General features: G+C 33.9%; 2 protein-coding genes across 2 annotated transcripts; both read right to left on the bottom strand.

Moving 5' to 3' along the window:
- Positions 1-273: 273 nt before the first annotated feature.
- HELRODRAFT_158508 (hypothetical protein) lies at positions 274-3,786 on the bottom strand (the record flags this gene model as incomplete). The annotated part of the gene is made up of 3 exons (XM_009010559.1): positions 274-564; positions 1,870-3,396; positions 3,691-3,786. The coding sequence occupies 3 exons, from the start codon at positions 3,784-3,786 to the stop codon at positions 274-276; spliced, it is 1,914 nt and encodes a 637-aa protein (XP_009008807.1).
- Positions 3,787-6,180: 2,394 nt separating this feature from the next.
- Positions 6,181-6,760, bottom strand: HELRODRAFT_158509 (hypothetical protein; the record flags this gene model as incomplete). Its single annotated transcript, XM_009010560.1, has 2 exons — positions 6,181-6,369; positions 6,647-6,760. The coding sequence occupies 2 exons, from the start codon at positions 6,758-6,760 to the stop codon at positions 6,181-6,183; spliced, it is 303 nt and encodes a 100-aa protein (XP_009008808.1).
- Between the last annotated feature and the right edge of the window lie 14,671 nt (positions 6,761-21,431).

The following is a 21,431-nucleotide window of genomic DNA, read 5'->3' on the forward strand; positions in this document are numbered from 1 at the left end:
TTTTTAAAATTTAATATGGCGTCTGTTTTATTTTTACTAACGAAAGATAGTTTAGTAAGTAAGACGAGTATATAAACGTAATAATGATTCATTGTATGATGTACCATTGAATGATGTATTTGCAATCCGACACCAATTTTATACGTTGTGTGCCAGTTGCCGAAAAATTGTACATGTTAAATAATAAGTCTCTATATAATGGCATATGCATACAACAAAACAAACAGAATTAAATTAAAATTAAACAAAACACAGGAAACAAAAACATTGTTTTTATACATGCTTCAATTTATTTATGTGTACGACAATGGTTTTATAACCATTACACTTCTTAATCTCAAAATTTACATCACTTATTTTCTTTGAAATCATGTCATATAATGTCATTGTCCACTTAGGATACTTATTTTTAGTGCGCTTTGGATTATAATAATAAACCATTTGTCCTTCTAAAAATTGTTTATTCTTTACTCTTAAGTCATAATTATGCTTAGTTATTTCTACTGATCTCTTTAAATGATCTCGCACTAATTCAAATGCTTGTGTTAAATTTTCTTTCTGTTCCTTTACAAATTCGTACATTTGCTTTGGTGATGACTTCTCCGTGTTATACGCCAAATCAATCGGTATTGTCGCTTCTCTACCATGCATTAGGAAAAAAGGTGAAAATCCAGTACTACTCTGCACTGTTGTTCGGTATGCAAACATTACGTATGGAAGAATCTCGTCCCAATCTCGATGATTCTTATTTATCACTTTTCCTATCATTTTATTGAGTGTTCCATGGAATCTTTCTACCAGACCATTCGTTGAGGGTTTATAGGTAGTGGTACGGATTTTATCTACGCCAAGTTGTTCACAGATATCTTTAAATAACTGAGATTCAAAATTCTTACCTTGATCAGTTAGTATCTGTTTTGGTAGTCCGTATCTACAAAATACATTTTGAATTAATTTATGAGCAACATAAGATGCATCTACGCGTTTCAAAGGAATAGCTTCTGTCCACTTCGTGAAATAATCGATGACAATTAAGATGTATTTATGCTTCTTACTTGACTCTGGGTGTGGCCCTGTTATGTCGACTCCTAATCTTTCCCACGGCTCACCGACCAACATTGGCTGTAATTCACTTTGTTTAAAATGTTTTTGTCGGTTAAATTTGCTACATTGTTCACCTAATTTGTGGGTTAATTCAAAGTCCTTCCTCCATCCAGGCCAATAAAATCTTCTTTCAAATTGCCATGTTAGCTTTTTGATTCCTAGGTGGGCTCCATTCATCCCACTGTGCAAATCTCTAAGTACTTCTTGCCGCATTGTGTAGGGAACAACTATCTGATCAAAATTGTTAATTCGTCTCTTCAATACACCTTTATCTGTTAAAAACAAGTTGTCATACTGTGCAAGTAATATTTTAACATCTTTTCCTTTATCAACAAATTGACTCAAATCTGGTACTACTGAATGTTTGATGACGTCTTTAATAAAGGATAGGTCTTTGTCTTTCTCTTGTTCTGCAACTCAATCAACACAGTTATCTACTTTATTTTCTGTTATAACACCACATACTGCTCTCGACTATCCATCAGCGTTTGTATGTTTATTTTTGTATGGTACCGCCATGACAAACAAAAGTGGTCTTATTTCTATCTTTAGGATGAACTTCAACCTGATGATATTCTGATCTTAAATCAAATGAACTGAACCATTGGGATCCAGACAACAAATCGAGACATGAGTCTATTCGAGGAAGTGGATACACATCTTTAATCGTTATTTCATTTAACTTTCTATAATCTACACAGAATCTGTAGGAATTATCTTTCTTTTTAACTAATACTAAATTAGAAGCCGACAAGGTTCTATAACTTTTTGCTGTAACATCTCTTCTAACAAATTGTCAATGATTGGTAGATGTGCTCTAGGTTGCGGTCTTAAAGCTTGGCGAAATGATCTGTTTGCTCCGGTATCAATTTTATGTTGCGTTATATTAGTTCTTCCTAAATCAAACTCGCTTAATGAAAGAATATTTTTATACTTCAACAACAACTTTCTCAAGTTACTAAGAATATTATCTGGAACACTGGAATGTACCTCATCAACTATTGTGTTTATAGTCTCATCATATTCTTTGGTAGGTTTGTTATTTGATTCTTGAATTTTATCATCAACTACAACAACTTCATGTAATTTGGTGATTACTTGATCCTTAGGTATTTCAACTTTTTCATCTGATATGTTACATACTCTAATATACGTAGACGGTTTATTGACATCAATTAATGATCTTGCAGTTATCAAATTGGTTTTGATTTTATTTATGCTAGTTGACCATGCTGTATCCTGTCCTAAAGGCTTCAAATTTGATTTTTCTATAAACGTCTGAATGAACATTTCACTGCGGGGTGGAATAACAGCCGTAACTTTCGAAATGTATCTTATATCTGTTTCTTGTCTAGATTTTACGAGGTTGTAACTTTTTCCGTTTATTACAATACTACTTCTTCCAAAATTCCAAATGCAATTGTTATCATATAACCAATTCTTCCCTAAAATTATACGATCAACGTTTGGTGACACATAGAAAGTTGTAAAAATCTTCTGATACTTAAGTTCTAATGGCAGTGTAATTGTTCCGTTTACTATTAACTCCATGTTATTAACTGCATACAATTCCTTATAACTTTTCAAAATTTTCAAATCATCAACAAACTTCTTTGGACAAAGATTCACATCTGCACCACTATCTAGTAGACATTTTAACTGTTTAGTTCTAAATACAGCTTCTACATGAACTAATGCTTCCTTATCATGGTTACATTTGGAGGGTGTTCTTACTGTTTGTACGTTTCGATTTAATCTTGTCGTATTTTTAAAACTACCAACTTTTTGCCTGAAGTTATTAGTGTTCGCTTGACTGAAGTTTCTATTATTTTGCTGGTAACTACTTTTTCTTTGGTCAATCGCACTGTTGTTTCTGATGAAATTATTATTTCCAAACTTATTGTTAAAATCTTTTCTCTGACTGTTATTTCTGTTTTCAAACTTATCTCGTTTAATCTCATCAATCATGCTGAACAATTTTTCTATTCTGTTATTCATATTTGTAATTGGATCATCTTGTTTAACAACATTGGATTTCTTGTCATCAAACTCGTCATTATCTTGAACTATCTGAACTAAAGATCTCGAATGATTTCTCTTGCCATCATCTGATAAAACTTTATATTTCTCATATAGCTGACATACTTCATCTAATGCTCTTGGTTCTTTGTCTTTTACATAGAACATGATGTCTTTATTACCAATAGCATTAATTAAATGTTTTACTGCAAACTTTTCTCTCATGTCATTACTTAACTCTGGATAGGATAGTCTTGATAGTCTTTTAACTTCCTGAGACACATCTCGAATGTTCTAATCTTTTTGTAATCTAAGCTGCGATAAACTATACTCGTGTGTTTCTGAATAGTTTGATGGTCCAAATCGTTTAAACAACAGCTCTTTAATCTCGTTATACGTGATTGTATCAATATCTGGCAATTCGTGAAATATACCTCTTGCTTTCCCATCTAGTGCGTGCAAAAGGGATAGTGCTTTTTCTTGTGATGTCCATTTATTAACTTTTGCGGTGATTTCAAATTGACAAAAATACTCAGTTATATCCTCTGAGCCATTAAATCTACTAACTTTCCAATCTTTAGTTTTACTGAAAATTCCATTATTTACATTTGCTTCCTCATCTGGCATCTCACTTTGCCTAGGATGTGTTTTGCGATTTGGCATAGTGCAACTCAAATACAAATCTTAATACTATCTCAAAATATCAAATGTGTGCAATTACTCAATAATGTAATAGAAATGCAAAAAACAAGAAAAATTGTTATATTTTACAACCAGTTACTCAGTAAATCAATCGTAAAAAAAACTCGATACTTCCAAAACTGAAGTAATAATTAAAAGTAAAATGGAAACCTCGATAACTTGAAAAATTGTTATTCGAGGCCCCACGTTGGGCGCCAATTGTCGGAAATTGAAATTGGAAGTGAGGTAATCTCTTCCTCTATCTTTCTCAGGAAATTTTTTTTATGGTCCGACAATAATTTTTTGTATATTTTTATCGTGAGTTCGGCCAGTCCTGTGTGGCACTGGGCTTTTTCGAATTATATGATTTTACTGAGTAACACACGAACGCGTAAAATATTCGATAACAATTTTATTAATCGACGGAAGTAAATGAAAAGGAATTGAACTAACTGAACTCGAGAATAATGTTAAAAATAATGTCAATGAACAAACTGGAATACAGGAATTAGAACTTCTTCTTGTTGGGTCGGGCAACTTGGAATATGTTTCTTGCCGTTCAATCGTACAACCTCGACGTGTGTGACCGATGGTGGTGTCGATACAACTCCGAGAAATAAATAAAATGAATGCAGAAAAATTACAAAAATCGGAGCCTATGGAAATTCCAAGCTGCGTGCGAAACTATACCAATGAGTATAGAATCCAGCAAAGAACCCCAGGTCCACAAATAGCACAAGAAAAACAAAACAACGAGGCGGATTCGTTTTCACAGAATCCAAGGCCTGTTTTCACTGGGCCTGTCAGTCAGTCGGTCGGCTTTCGCACAACCCTGGCCTGTTTTCACTTTATATCAAAGCAAAATTAGATTTTGGTTTGGGTGTTTTTAAACATAAAAATTTCCAAGATATGTCCAATTAATTAAAAAAAACTACTAATTAAATTTTAAAATAACACACTCAATCACTATTAGCCATGAAATTCTCGACAGCAACACTAAAGTAATATACCAGAACAGCAATTACACGCATCTTAAAATTGCAGAAGCAGTCCTAATTGACATCAATAAACTAAAAATAAATATACAACAAAAAACGGCAACCTCACTCCCAATCCGGCGCTTAATCAACAATGAAAACAAAGAAGTAATAAAAACTAGCATTGTAAATAGTGACAAAGAAGAATATGATGCCATCGATGAAGAAAAGGAAACCAACAAAGATGGACCAGCCAATAAAGACACCTGACACCAAATTTCCATCTAAGTTCACTTTGAAAAAGTGAATATTTCCCTATATTAACTAAATGGCACTGATGATGATTCATTCGGAATCGAAATATGGCCTTATTTGCAGCATGAATTCGGAAAACAAGTTTATTTTGAATTTTAATAAACTAAACTTTCACCAAAAAACTCAAGTGAGAAAAATCGAAAAAACGAACTACAAACATATTAACGCCAAACATTCGGTAGTATTTATAGAATATTGTAAAAAAAATTATATATATATATATATATTTATCTATATATTTATATATCTATATATATATCTCATATAAAAAAAATTTATAAGTAGGAATTTGTCTATAAGCCTATTATAAACATTTTACATCTATGTCTGTGCTAAAATATACTTTACGTGTATGCATGTGTACAATATTTCACATAGTTGTCTGTGCGAAATATATTTTACGCTTTCTCTCTTTTCTGCCGTGTCTCACTGTGCATATATACTTACTGTGGCTTGTTGCAATCTTCAATCCCGTTATTTATGATATTCAAACGGTCGTAAATATTTACTTCACGGTTGTTAAAGTAGGGTTTTTGTTTAGATTTATAATGAAATTTTAAAAAAAATACTTCTTTCACGGTGCAACTAAAAGTTATACTAACTAATAAAAGCAAAGTTGTAAGTTGGTAAAATGAAGTTGTTTTCTCAAAAGTCAAAATATATTTGTTGGTTAGCTTTCACTTTACGTTGGTTTATTGACAATGTTGTATGCCAGTCCTAATCGGCTAATACAGATTTTCAACGCAGGAAGTTGTCTGCAATGTAAATAAAAAGTATAATAATTTTTTAAAATTTATTAAAATGTCTGGATGCCTACCTGGAAATATGTATATTGCCTGGAAATGTGTATCTTTCGTCAGATGAAGTAATCGTAATGACTACTAAGGCAGCCATTGTACAGGAGAGTTGGCAATTGGTGATGCTGAAAGCAATGGAGTGGTTAGCTCGGAGACACCTTTTGAAGAATATTTTATTGTGTAGCATATGTAATGGTTCATTCAAATTGAAAGCTTGCAGCAGTCTCACAGATGGGAAGCAGTGGGCCTGTTAAGATTGTCGGTACTACCGCAGTATTCGAGTAGGGTCATTTTTCAAAAGAGCCATCTGTCCTTTGAACAAATTTTGATGCTAGTCTATTGTTGGTGCAGAGACAGGCCACAGGATGTTGCTGCTCACAAGCCATCTGTTGGTAGAGCACAAATTGTTGTAGGCTGGTATAATTTCTGTCGAGCGCTTCATACCTACAACAACAAACACCTGTGGAGTTGGGCGGCTTCAATGAAAAGAGTGAATCCATCATTGTCAAGGTAGACAAAAGCAGGCACTTTCACAGAAAATATCACCGTGCGGGTTTAGTGAAGGCCACTGCGTATTTGGTGCAATTGAGCAGGGATTGGGTAATTGTATTTTGAAAGCCATTGTTAACCGGTCAGCTGCTACTTTGGAGCCTCTGATACGTCAAAATGTTCTACCTAGAAGCCACATCATATTTGACGGATGGCAATTTAGTAAACATTGGCAATGGCATTTACCATCATTCAGCTGTAAACCATGGACAAAATTTTGTTGACCCTGGGATTCCTGATGTCCATATGAATAACATTGACATTCTGTAGATGTGGATAAGAGCAGGCCGTAAATATTGAATCATCAGTTTGGTACATGTAGGAAACTCTTTCCAATGTACCTCACAGAATTTCAATATCGTTGTTCATGCGGCAAGAACAACGTCTTCACCCACTTCTTCTAGCCAACAACTATTCACTTTTTCACATAATTTGTGTCCAATGATCTTTTCTGTTTAAATAAATGGTGATTTGAATGCATTGAAGATATACCAACGTAAAGTAAAAGATTACCATATATTTTAAAAAGAAGATTGAACTACATTAACCTAAATTAAAAATAAAATGAAATTGTAAACAAGCAGGTATTTTTAATTTAAAATTATTACTTAGATTCCTATATTAATAATCCTATAAACAACATCCTCTTGAACCTCTGTAGCACTGGTCATGCTTTAAGGTGCAATGTCATGCATCATATAAGTTTTTGCTCCCAACAGATAATGCTGGGCACACAATATGGCACAAATTAAGTTGATTGCATAGCACATTTTTTTAGTAATACTCATTTAGGCCTTTTTGCCATTGTGGATAGTCATATCCTATTACACATATATTTTCTAAGAAACATGAGCATGTAAAGTAATATTTATATTTATTGAAGTGAAATATCAATACTTATTCTGAAATCAGAAAAAATTTGGACTATGGCTTATGGTTCTAACTTCTTCAAAATCTGAGTGTGCCTCCTAGGACAATTTTATTTATATAATGCTCTTTAAAATGTTTTGACGTCATTGAATATTAAATGAAACCTATTGGTTTAATTTTTAATCGGCTGGCAATAAATGTGAATTGAATATAACATTTGTATTTCTCAATCACCTGTTTTTAATATGAACAAAATATCTTGAAATGGAAATATTTTATTGAGAATGTTTGAAAAACTGTTGTAAAACTGTTGTAAAACAGCTGAACTTTTATTGATTGAATTGAATTGATTGAGTTGTTATTATTGTTATTTTGATTTTTTTTTATTAAGCCAGTTTATGCACTATTATGATTGTCAAATTAGATGGCATCTGTTTATCTTCTTTGCTAAGAAAAATGGCTCAATCTATTGCAGATTCTGTAAGTATAATATAATAATCACTGTTTTTAATTAAAATTATTAAAACATTTAAACAAAATAAATAGATGACTGACTTATTTCATTTGGTAATAAAATTATTATGAAATAACAGTAAAACATCATGTATATAAAATCTAGTTTTAATATAATTTTAGTATATCTTTTTTATCTTATATATCATATTTTTTAATTTACCCATTCTGGTATTTAAAAGTGCTTGAACATTATGAAAACATTTTAACATTTTGCTTTTCATTTTGCAAAAAGGTAAAATTTATTTTTTTTATTTTCATATGTATTAATGGCATTTCAGCACAGACTACTTACTTTTGCACACTCAATTTTTGTATTGGTTTTTTTTTATTTTGATACCTGATTTGGCTTTGATACATTGTATATGGGGTAGAAACTTTCTTGCAATGGATTGTATAGCTCCATATATTTTTATTGTTTTCTTTTTTATTTGCATTTTCACTTCTTTGCATATGGGACCTATCTGTATTTATCTGCTTGTCACAGTTTTTTCTACTTTTGATTTTTTGTATCTTTCTTTGTTAATCTACTTTTTTCTCTTTTCTGTTAACTAGGCAATTGTGTTATGTGTTGCAAATATGTGTTATTTGTTGCAAATGAAATTGAATTGATTTAAATGAATTGATCTAAATACTAATTTTATAGCCGTCTTTTCTAAAGATTTCGGACATTTTGCTAACTGTCTTGAGTTCTTCAAATATATCATCAATCTTGGCAATAAAATATTCGAATGCCAACATTAATAGAAACACTAAATTGTTCACTAATCTAAGTAACTAAATAAATCAAAACTTTAACTTTGCTTCAAATCTTGCTATTGACTTCTCTACAAAACTTGCTTTTAACCTCGCTACTCACTCTGCCTTATATGCAGAAATTTATAGTCTACTGTTCTATAAAAACAACGAATAATCAAGATAATAATAATTAATTGAAATTAATCATATATTTCAATTGGATCATTTCAGCGATTATAATAATATATTGAACTATTATTGTCTTCTGTGTTCGAATGCTGATTTTACTATTATCTTGTCTGACCACACTACCACTTCGCTATTTCCATGTTCTATCTGACCTAAGTGCATTATTTTATGCTCATTAACGGTTTTCAGATAACTGTGCCAGACACGTGTCCATTTGGAACCTTCCTATTCCTGTTGTAGGATTTGTACCTTTCATAAATTTAGCATGCTCCGTACGTTCCATGCACAGATTTTCTTTGTCTGATTTTAATCTTGGATACTCCAGTCACCAATTTTAAAATATGATCTTGGTTGTCCAACGGGAAACGTAGATCTTGTTTCGCCAAGCTGCCATGCAAAAAGGCATAATTATGTTTTGTGGATGAAAAAACAATACTGTTTATTTAACATGACCGATAACAAGGTTGTTTTGTTTTGGTTTTTTTATAACTTGTCTTCTCTTGTAACAACACAACAACACACGTTTAGACGGCATTTTCCCCGAGATCGGGGGTTGCCATTTGGCTACCTATGATGAAACCGAAATACCCCTCCTGTCTGTCACTCCACATCTGTCACTCGCCTCAGTATCACGCAACCCCGCTTTTACCCTGTCTCACCTGCTCTCTCATCCAATCGCGGACGACCCCTTCCTACCACTCCTTCAACCTCGAACTCCAACGCTCGCCTAATCCCGACCCTTTCATCCCTTCTCAACACATGTCCATACCACCGCAATCTCGATCTCCTTATCAATGTCACAATGTCCTCATTCAGTCCCATCATTGACATCAGCTCTGTACTACTCCTCCTATCCTTCACTTTAACCCCACACATCATCCTCACCATAGCTCTTTCAGCCCTCTGCAGTACACTTTCCTCCTCTCTCCTCAACACCCAAGTTTCACCACCATATACCATCGCTGTTCTCACACATGCTTTATATACCCTTCCTTTCATCTTCACTGACCATTTCTTTCCACACAATACCCCACCCAGTTCTCTAAATTTCATCCATCCCACACGAACTCTAGCCGTAACTGCGCTCAAACATCCTCCATCCGCATTCAGCTTATCCCCTAAGTAAACAAAGCTTTCCACTCTTTCAATACCACCTCTCAACCCCGTCCTTGCGTCCGTCCTATTAATCACACCATGAACATATTTCTTACATTTGAACGTGCCTTCCACCTTTTTCAGTGCCCCCCTCACACCACTACATCTCTTATGCACCCATTTCTGACATCCTATACACAATACCGAGTTAGCCTTCACTCTCCTATCACATACCCCACAGGGGTCTATTTTACTTATCACTCGCTCCCCACCTTCCCCACTCACCATTACCTTCGTCTTACCAATATTAACTTTTAACCCTTTCTTTTCAATAACACTTTTCCATCTGTCAAATTTTAACTGCAATTCTTCCATGCTATCAGCCATCAAGACTAAATCATCTGCATACAAAATCTCAAATAAAAACCCCTCCATTATGTTTCCACACACAACATCCATCACAATTGCAAACAGAAACGGTGATAACACTGATCCTTGATGCACTCCTATCTTAACACTAAAAGCGTCTTGTCTTGTCTTCTCTTGTAACCATGTAATAACGCTTTACCGTATTTAAAGTAGATTTCAAGTTTTGAGAATTTTTGTTTTTAATGTAAAGTTTACTTTGATAACACATATTATAAAATATTTATATTCTTTGAAAATTTAATTTTGGATGTCTTGTTTTTTTTAGAAAGAACCTTTTGCTTTTTCATTTTGGAAATCATATATCATATTTCAGTTTCGGATCAATCAATCAATCAATTTTCGTTAAGCGTCCAGAGACCCAGTTCCCCGAGGTCGGACGTTGATTTCTTTGCCATCAATTTTTTGCGCCAAATTAGACGATCAGTTGTATCCATTTCATTTAAATTTAGGGCTTTCATGTTTTGCTCGATTGTTTGCGACCCGAACTTTTTTGGACGGCCTTTGGGACGTGTGCCAGGTACTTCAACATCTGCAAGAGAAGTTATGGCACTGTTTCCACATCGTTTGACATGACCAAACCACCGCAAACGGTGTTGCCGGCATTCGTCCTTTATATCATCTAAACCAGCACTACGCAGGATTTCGGTAGATTTGATGTGGTCCTTCAGGCTAATTCGTTGCATCCATCGGAGCATTTTTATATCGGTTTTTGTATCGGTTTTTATATGCAAGTTGTTGTTCCAGTTTGGTTGTCGTTGGTTATGTTTCGGCAACATATAAGGGGTGCGTAAGGGATCAGTTCTGGACAACCTTCCGTTTTTGGTATATGTATCTGGTTTGCATGATATGGTTCACGATCTAGGGGTTTCGATGCACATGTACACTAATAACGTTCAAATATATTGTGCTGGCCAGCTTGACAAAGAGAAATTGATCTCATTAAAAATCGTTACTTGTGTTATGAGAATCAACGATTGGCTCCTGTCTAATCAATTTGGCCGACAGATTTTTTTTATTCTTTAAAAATCAGGATCTTACAGAACCAGAAACTGTTACAGTATGCAAGGCAGTAGTACAAAGTTAAACAAATAAGTAAATAAATAAATACAAAAACTGTGAAAAAAAATGTTTAAACATGAAAAATAAAATAAAATAGAATAAAATAAATAATAATAATTAAATAAAAAAAAGAAAAAAACTTGGCAATAAAATATAAAATGAAGTAATGGCATAAAAATGCAAATTAATAAACTAGATGATGACTTAGTGAGTTAATGAGGTGATCGATAAATAAAAACTAGTTCTGTGAATGATAAAGTTTTAATGAGTAATAATATTTTTGAGGTGTTTTTTTTTGATGAAAGTCTTTTCTTGGTATGTAGATTGGGTGGCGACTTGATAGTTATGCTTGCGCTGACGAAGGTTGTGTGTTGTAGTTTTAATTGGTGGTAGTAGAGGATGGATCAATCAATCAATCTTCGTTTTGCGTCCAGAGACCCGGTTTCCCGAGGTAGGACGTTGTTTTCTTTGCCATCAACTTTTTGCGCCAAATTAGACGATCAGTTGTATCCATTTTATTTAAATTTAGAGCTTTCATGCCTTGCTCGATTGTTTGCGACCAGGACTTTTTTGGACGGCCTTTGGGACGTGTGCCAGGTACTTCAACATCTGCAAGAGAAGTTATGGCACTGTTTCCACTTCGTTTGACATGACCAAACCACCGTAAACGGTGTTGCCGGCATTTGTCCTTTATATCATCTAAACCAGCACGACGCAGGATTTCGGTAGATTTGATGTGGTCCTTCAGACTAATTCGTTGCATCCATCGGAGCATTTTCATGTCGGTTCGTTGAAGTTGTTGTTCCAGTTTGGTTGTCATTGGCCATGTTTCTGCACCATATAACAAGACCGGACGTATCACAGATTTATAAAGTCTTGATCGTAGTGGTAGTGGGATGTCACGCCGCATCAATATAGAGGCAAGGAGATGCCATTTATTCCAAGCTGCACGTATGCGTGCTCGAACGGCAGCTTCAGCTGTTCCAGTACAATCCAGAACATCCCCTAGATATTGAAACGATGTGACTTTCTCTATTTTAATGGCTTCAAAAACAGTGCTATTTCGAATTTGTTGTTGTGGATTGATGCAAGCAGGACAAACAAAATTGGACACTTTAGATAAAGTACCAATTATTTTTGAACAACGTTTGTGACACCACTGGTTACACTGCTGACACTTGATTGAATTGTTACCTACACCAGCTTTACAAACTGAACAGGGCCATCGTCCAGTAGCTGTGGATTGGATGGGTTCACCAGTGTTCATTGCTTTGGTTTTGCTGATGTTGACTTTGAATCCATGATCGGCGAGTCTGGTGTTCCAATCTTCAAACATCTGTGCTGCATTCTGCTCAGACGTGGCTGTTAAAACGATATCATCAGCATATACTAACTAGATTCAAACTGTCACCAGTGCGTATCGGTTTTGTGATTTCTTCCATAACCGTTATAAATAACAGTGGACTGAGAATCGGGCTTTGGTGAACTCCAACGCCGATGTCAAATGCATCTGTGTTTCCAACCGTTGTGCTGACAAGAGTCTGAAAGAGTCTGAGAGGATGGATGACGTGGTTGTTGTTATTTTCTACTTTCTTGAACAGTCTTGAGTCAAGTGTGTTGAATATCTGAGTGACGGTAGGATATGATGCAGGAAGATAGTTGAAGCGGATTAGTTTTTTGATGAGAGATTGTAGTTGCTGACGTTGTTGTTGTGTAGCAAAACTAGACCAGGAGAGAGCTGCATATTTGATTCGTGAGATTATGAGTGATTCAGTGATGTCAAATAATTTGATGCCTCTAAGACCATTTGAGAGGAGTGTTTTGAGTGCGTGAAATGTTTGAAAGCTTTTTGTGATGATGTGGTTGATATGAGGTGCTATATTAAGTGTGGAGGTGAATGTGATGCCTAATTTTTTTAATTGACTTGTGCGAGTGATTAGAAAGAAAATTTATTATAATATTGTAAATGTTGTCAGGTAGAGGAAGAGAGGCTAACTTATTTGAAAGTGAAAAGCGATTGAGAGTGTCAAAAGCTTTAGAAAAGTTGAGAGCAATAAGATGAACATAATTATTATTTTTAAGGAAAGATGTTATTGTGGAAGTTAGAGAGATTGAACCTGTAGGGCGAAATGCAAACTGATCTTGTAATAGTGGTTTGATGGATGGATGGTTGAAACATGGATAGATGAATGACCTAACGATGAATTTTTCTAGAATAAGTGAAAGTATGGGGGTGATAAACATTGGGCGATAATCTATTGGTGATGATGGGTATTTTGTTTTAGGAATTGGATGAATTGTGCTGGATTTCCATTGTGATGGGATAAATGAATGCATTAAGCAGTGATTGTAGAGTGAACATAAGGTGCTGGAGATGAATGCAGCGATGATTTGTAGAAACCATGCTGGTAGACTGTCTGGACCTGTACCGGATAGGCAGGCCTTCGTTAGCATGTAGAGGACTGAGTATAGGGTAATTTGTTGATGTTGACGACTATTGGTTGTTGTTGCTTTTGTTGGTGGAGTTTTGTAGGACGGGTCGGTTGACATGGAAGCAAATGGGTGTTGGTATGTTAGCATCAATATGCTGTAAGGTTGACGTGTTGGATGATTTTTCAGAGCCTCTAATCTTGTTGACTTGGTCCCACATGGCTTTGCTTCCACGCTTACTGTTAGTGGAAGGTTTTAAGTTGAAGTTGATAATTAGTATATTGATGTATTTGGTGATCGCTGTGGCTTTGAGGATGGATCCTAATCTCATGAATTTTTTTTTTTTGCGAAGTAGAAATTTGATGAATGGGCTGATAAATGGAGTGTCTGATGATCTGATCGTGATGTTTAATGCTGGGTAGTACCTATTGTAAGTTGAGTTGATGATTTTATAAAATTTATCAAAACAGTGTTTCAAAAAATTGTCAATAGAGTTAGTTATGATCGTATTATCGTTAATATTGTTATTATTATTATTATCATTGGCACCATTGTTAATATTATTTTTATTGTTACAAGTATTATTACTCTTAGTAAGACTATTATTATCATGGTTATTTTTAGTATTATTAAAATTAATTGTATTATTATAAAAATTGCTGGCAGAAAATTGTTTGTGGTGGTAATGTTGAAGTCGAAGATATCATTGAAGTCGATGTTGTTGAGATGTTGAAGGCAGGCACTACTTTGTGAAGGATGACGGCGGCGAAATGAGGTGACATTTCTAGTGGTGTTGTGTCTCGATGTTGAGTTGGTGGAGGTGGAGGAGTAGAAACCACCCCAAGATGATGCGTTGAAACTTGTGACCTCTAAGTGTAAGTAATGTCCAGGTTTACATTAATCCCATATATTCTGTCATGGTTGTGACCTTGGTGGGTGGGACCCCAGAATATAGGGTGTAGACCTGTTTGAATGATGGTCGAGTTGATTGAAATCACCAATGATGAGTTTTGAGCCGCTCCCCAACGCAGTGTTAGAAAGTTCATCGATGTAACCCATTAAGGAGGAGACTTTGTATTATGGATATGATTTGGTGGATGATAGATGGCACAGATGAAGTATGGTTCACTGTTAATAATGCACTTGAGACAAAGGGTTTCTAGTGCACGAGGTGAAACGATGTGAATTTAAGATGAGATGGATGACTTCAAATAGATAACAACGCCTCCTCCACGCCGCCTGCCAGGGCGGTCTTTTCTGAAGAGTGTAGCCATCTATTGCGATCAAACCATCAGGGTGATCATGCCTAAGCCATGACTCGGTGATGATGATGATGTCAGGGTGTAGATGATATACATCACATCTCAAATGCTCAATAGCATGTGGCTTGACTTTGCTAGTGACATTCAAAATTTAGATGGTGGGAGGATGATGACATGGGGGGATTTTGGTTGGGTTGTAAGTCGGAGTGAATTTTATGTTGATAAGATTGGGATGATTAGGTGAGGAGCGTCGACTGGGGTGGTTGCTTCTTTTACGGATTGATGAAACTACTACTGGTATTGCTGACGATGAATTAGTGCTAGGTAGATGGACTGGGGGTGTTGATGTTGAAGTTGTTGTAGATTGCTGTAGCGATTGAGGTAGATAGCCCGGGGGTGTTGATATTGAAGTTGTTGTAGAGTGCTGTTGCGATTGAGGTAGATAGCCCGGGGGTGTTGATATTGAAGTTGTTGTAGATTGCTGTTGCTATTGAAGAAAAGAGGAAAGGTTTTGATGTTGGTGATGATCTGGGTTTCAAATTTTGTTGAGGAAAAGAGTTTCTCTTAGCTGTCTTTTGATGGCGAATTTGTCCGGTAGAAAATCAAGCAGTTGTTGGCGTGTGTATTGGATCATTCGATTGAGGGTGTGAGCGATAATTAGTAACGGAAATGTATTACAGCAACGAAAACTTTCGCAAATTTTTAAAACGTTGTCAGAAAAAATTATTGTTTTATTGAAAAAAAAAAATAAGGAAAAAACTTTAGCTTATAACGGAAAATTTAGAGATTGAAAATCCACAACACGATGTCGAGTAAACCATAGACATCGCAAACAAAACCGATTTTCTTTGCTTTGGAACAAGACAGGCATTGGCTGTTCTTGATGACTCGCCTCTGGAGATTCTTGGTGGTGATTTGGTGCCTGGAAATATGGTAAAGAATCTGGAGCTGGTGTTTGACAATTGCTTCACATTAAAAAAGCACGCCTTTAATCTCTCCAGGGGTTGTTTCATGCATATCAGAAAATTGCGCATGGTCAAAAAGGTTTCAACCATATGATGTGTTCCATTCTCTGGTGGTAAGCCTTGTTTTGTCCTGCCTCGACTATGGTAATGGTTTGTTGTATGGGGCACATGGGGTGGTGTTAAACGTATTGCAGCAGCTACAGAATGCGGCTGTCTGATTAGTATGTTGTTTGTAAAGGAGGGATCACGTCTTAAATGAAATGATGAATTTACATTGGCTGCCTATCCGATAGTGCATTATCTTCAAGATTGTTGCCCTGGACTTCAACTGCATCAACGGTAGTAAAGCGTGTGTCCCTATCAGTTCTATTTCAGGAAGGTCTCAATTGCGGTAGATGGTAAACTATTGGTCCCCATTACGAGAACAACATATGATGACCGTCGTTTTTTCGTCGCTGCTCCTTCTGTTTAGAACTTACTGTTTCTGAATGTCCGTTGGGCTGGCTCCATTGGGGTGGTTAGGAGACGTCTAAAGTGTCATGTGTTCAAAGAAGCATATAGATGTTCTGTGACATTTGATTGATGATACATTGTGTGTTTGAGATATTGTTGGTACTTCTATCATCCTGGTTGGTTGTTGGTTGTTGGGTAGTTGATTGATTGATTGAATGAAAATTCTTACTTGTACATTCTTTATAAATTTCAGTTGAAAAACTGAAACTAAATAAATTTATTTACTCTACTATACTGTGATCTTAGTTAAATAGTTTAATTAATCTAAAAAATGTACTGCATCAACGGTTTATAACTTTTTTGATCATAAACGAAATTAAAAGATTCATTCATCAATTACCAAGTAATTGTTTTATTAAATTCAGGAGGGATTTCTAATAGGAGAAGTTGTTGATAGAAAATTTTTTGCAATCAGTGATTCATCTTCTAATGTTGAGGAACATGATGTGGTCATAGGTAAATTTCACAATTCACATCTTTTTCATAATATATATATATATATATATATATATATATATATATATATATATATATATATATATATATATATATATGACCACATGATGTGGTCATAGGTAAATTTCACAATTCACATCTTTTTCATAATATATATATATATATACAATTATTTATTAAGATCACTGCGTTTTCGGTATTATTCAATTGACAATTAACTCATTAACAATGATTAAAACAATTTATCTCAAAAGAACGTTTCATTTATCGAAAGTCTTTAACAGCTTTTTAAAATTCTTGACGGAAAGACCAGAGAGAAAGACTATTTCATACTTCTGTGCCAGCAATAGAAAAATTTCTTGAACTAATCTTTAGACGTGATGCTGGATGGTCCACCAATTTTTTATTGTCACGACGTAAGTTGTATGGTTTTGAAAACGTCGCCTTAGAAGTGCATTAAATCAACTAAATATTTAGTCAATATATAAATATATATGTAATGAAGGATTTCCACTTCATTATGAATTGAGTTATGGTGTACAACGTTATTGTGTAAAATTGTGAAACGTTTGACAGATTAAATTTAAGTCTTTGTTTGAGTTGAAATTATTTGGATATTTTGAATATTTCTTCTAGCTCTTAGTTAATATTGGTTATTATATATAATAGCTTTAATTGTTGTTTCTCTTTTTCAGGTACGACATTTACTTAATTAAGGCTAAATTGATTTAATTAATTTATTATTTTTTATTAATAAAATCGTTTCTGAGAAACTTCTCTCTGCCGTGCAAGTTGTTACAAGTAATGTCAAAAAAAGCATTAAACATTGAAAATTTCTAAAAACATTTTCTGTTTAGATTTGCATAGATTTGCATTTCATTAGATAAATAACATCTTGTATACTTTGGATTTCCTTTTTTGAATTACTACAATCATGGGAGATGATGTCTCGAAACGTTTTCAGGTGTAGAATAAGACGATCTTCATCTATATCATTTTCGTAATATTCTTTTATATCCTGATCTTGCAATTTAAAGCACTTAGAACTAAGTTTTCAATGTTTTGTGCAATAAGAAATCTTTTGGACTTGAATCTTGTTTTCAGACATTCAAGTGCGGCATCCATGGCTTGAATATAAATTCTTTTAAAATACTCCTTTGGATCAGAAGGTATATAAGGTTGTGCACCCTCGTCCATTTTTTGGGTCACGTCTTATGCGCGGCAATGATGGATTACTTCTTAGAAATTCACTGCTTTTAGCACCAATTTCTCCTAAATCAAAAAAATTTGTTTATTGAATTCACGAAATGTATTACATAAGCAAAAAATCAAATTATCAATAATTAATAATAAAATATTATTATGAAGATTATAGATTAACATTAACATAATTAACATAAATTACAGATATTAGACTAGTTGTAAACTAAACTAAAAATAATTTAATTAATGCTCTCATTGTTCATCTAGTTGGACACAGAGGTCTGGGAGAAGTGCTATCTTTAGTTTGTAATGTAGAAAACCATGACAGCCGTTTTTGTTATCTCTGATGAAATTGATAAAATCTTTAACAAGATTTATTGCATCTCTACATTCCTTAATTTGATTTAGGGCATCTTGAAATGATAAACTTAAAGAATGAACCAAACAATGAGTATGAAAATCCTTTGGCTGTATATCTCGAATTTGCTTTTAAAAACTTCTTATTTTCTCATCCTTATTAGCAGCTCCATCAAAACGTTGTCCTCGGCACTTGTGAAAACTTATATTGAATCTGGAAAGAACGTTTTTTATGATCTGTAAAAGAGTTTCAGCAGTAGTCGATACAGTTTCATAAAATCTCAAAAAGTTCTCATGAATAGTAAAATCATCTGATACATGATGAAAACATATGCTTATTTGTTTTTTCATACTGGGATCTGCAGGTTCATCAATCATTATTGAGAAAAATGAAGCAGAAGACAGTTAAAACTGAAAATGCCAACATTTCAAGGATTTCATTCTGGATTTCATGTGAATTCCATCTGTATCTGCTTCTTGTCAGCCAAGAGCTCAATTTTTTGCTATCTTCGCAACATATTTATAACAACTTATTAAAGGTGGCAGTATTGTCCTTCCTACCCTTTATTGCAAGCCCCTGTTAGCATAAGTACTGCAAAGATGTAACAATTTTAAAAAAAAAACATTTCTAGCTTTTACCATAAAAGAGTTCTGTCTTGATTTACATTATTTATTTTCAAAACTGCTTTCTGATGGCTGAGTGATTTTTCGTGATTTGTTGAATCTTTTTCTGGTAAATGCATGATCCTATTTACTTGAAAATTGAAAGAGATTAAGGTCATCACATTGCTGGCATATTTCACAATATATCTTGCCTTCAACAGGCTCATATTTTAACCAAGTATGTTTCTTCTTCCAAGAAGAATGAAAATTTCTTTCCTTTTTCTCTGATTTCTAACTTAAAATTTCTAGATGTTTTTGTATTGTTTTGTTACAATTATCTCTTCTGTGATTTCATTGTCATCTATATTTCTTGAAGAACTTGCAAACTTAGAAAAATCAATTGTAGTTTGTCGACGTTTCATTTTAAACCAATTAAAAAACGATTTTTAATTTATTTAAAAATGATTTTAAATTTTACTCCGCTTATCAAGCACACACAATGAAAAGTTACCTTAAATGAAAGATAGAAGAAAGATAGCAAAGCTATTTCACTTTTTGCTTAAATTACGGTATACAAATCTCAAGAACTAAATATGAAAATTAGTATGGAAAGTTTAGAAAATATTTAAAATTATATTTAAAAAAATATTCAATTTTTATAACAAAACATCGGGGGGACTGAACATTGGGTGGGGGCTCGAGCCCTTCTAAGCCCCATGGAGTCGGCGCCTGTACTGACGTATGATGTAGATCGCATCGATAGTGAATCTTCCTGCCACAAAGCCGTATACTCTGATAAGGAAAACATTTCAAAGGATCACCTTTGCCTTCGTATAACGGCACTGTTGTGCTAGTGTTCTATTCGATCAGCATAAACGATTCCTTCTACATCTCCAGACAGATGTGTAACAGAGCCCGAAAACCTGCTCCACCGGATGCCTTAATGATATCGCTTGCGAGTCCAGACGGGCCAACCGCTTTCGATTTATCATGAAATTTAGAGGAAACTTTTGAACTCTCCAGAAAAATATTCAGTTAAAGAATTTAATTTCTAGAGGAGCTTTTGCATTAGATTTTTTGAAGTTTTAATCTTATTGAATACCATTTTCTTAATTCTTCATAAATAATTTTTCAGCAATACATGATTGCATACCTTCTTTGGAACTAAGCCACTGGTATATTGGAAATACTGATCTTTGTCATAAAAAATTAAATCTTGTTTCTAAAGAGAAAAGTTTTAAGGTTCGAAATTATGCTATTTTCATTTTTTTAATTTTTCATGTAGTATAAAATGAAAATATAAGAATTTAAAAATTAATTTTATTGATTCATTATCGTAACAGTTTTATCTAAAATTCGCATAAAATAACGTTTATATCTTTATATCATTGTAGTGCATTGTTGGATGGTATAAAATAAGAAAGGAATCGTCAGCTCATGTTTCACTAAAAGAAAGATTACTTCACAAAAAGTTTTTGAATTATTTTTCATCAGATCGCTTCCTTTATTTGTTATCAACTACACCAAATTCTTCAGTGGCTGGCTCATTTTCATCTATTCTCAAGTTCACGTATCAACAACATAAGTTAGTTCTTATCAATCTACTTATCAATAGCTAGATTTTTAAAATTTGCTTCAATCTTCCTCAGTATAATATATATATATATATATATATATATATATATATATATATATATATATATATATATCATTATAATGTTCGTTGATGTTAGGGTTCTCTCTCTATGTTACATTGTTCGCTGTTGTTATAATACTTTTCAATTTGTTTGTTGGTTAAACCAATTTTACTTGCTTTGCTTATTATTGTCTTTAATCTTCCATAATTATTATAGGATGATGCGAATGGATGTTAGTTAATCATTACATTAACATACTTTAGATTTGTGACTTACGTGTGTTATTATAAAAGTTTTATTGTACATAAGTTACATAGAAAATGACTCACTCATTTTTTATATCTTCTTTTTAGCCAAGGATTACTATTTGCGATAATTGAGGCTAATTTTCTTCTTTCCAAATGTAGAAATATGATTGTAAAAATCATTTTCCCACTTGTTATGAATAATTTTTTTTACATTGTCCTGGTTATGACATTAAACTGACCCTCACTGCCTTGTGAGTGATTTTGGATCTTCAAAGGCTAGGCCCATCGCTTATAACTGGTTTCGTATGGAAGGGCGTACTGCGTAAAAATTAGCCAAAAAAAATTACTAGTGATGACAGAAGTGACAATGGCCCTCAGTATCCGGTAGAAGAGGGTGTGAAGAATCCCCGGAGACCCAGTCC

The sequence above is a fragment of the Helobdella robusta genome (assembly GCF_000326865.2).
Source record: "Helobdella robusta unplaced genomic scaffold HELROscaffold_1, whole genome shotgun sequence".
In the NCBI taxonomy this organism is placed as follows: Eukaryota; Metazoa; Annelida; class Clitellata; order Rhynchobdellida; family Glossiphoniidae; genus Helobdella; species Helobdella robusta.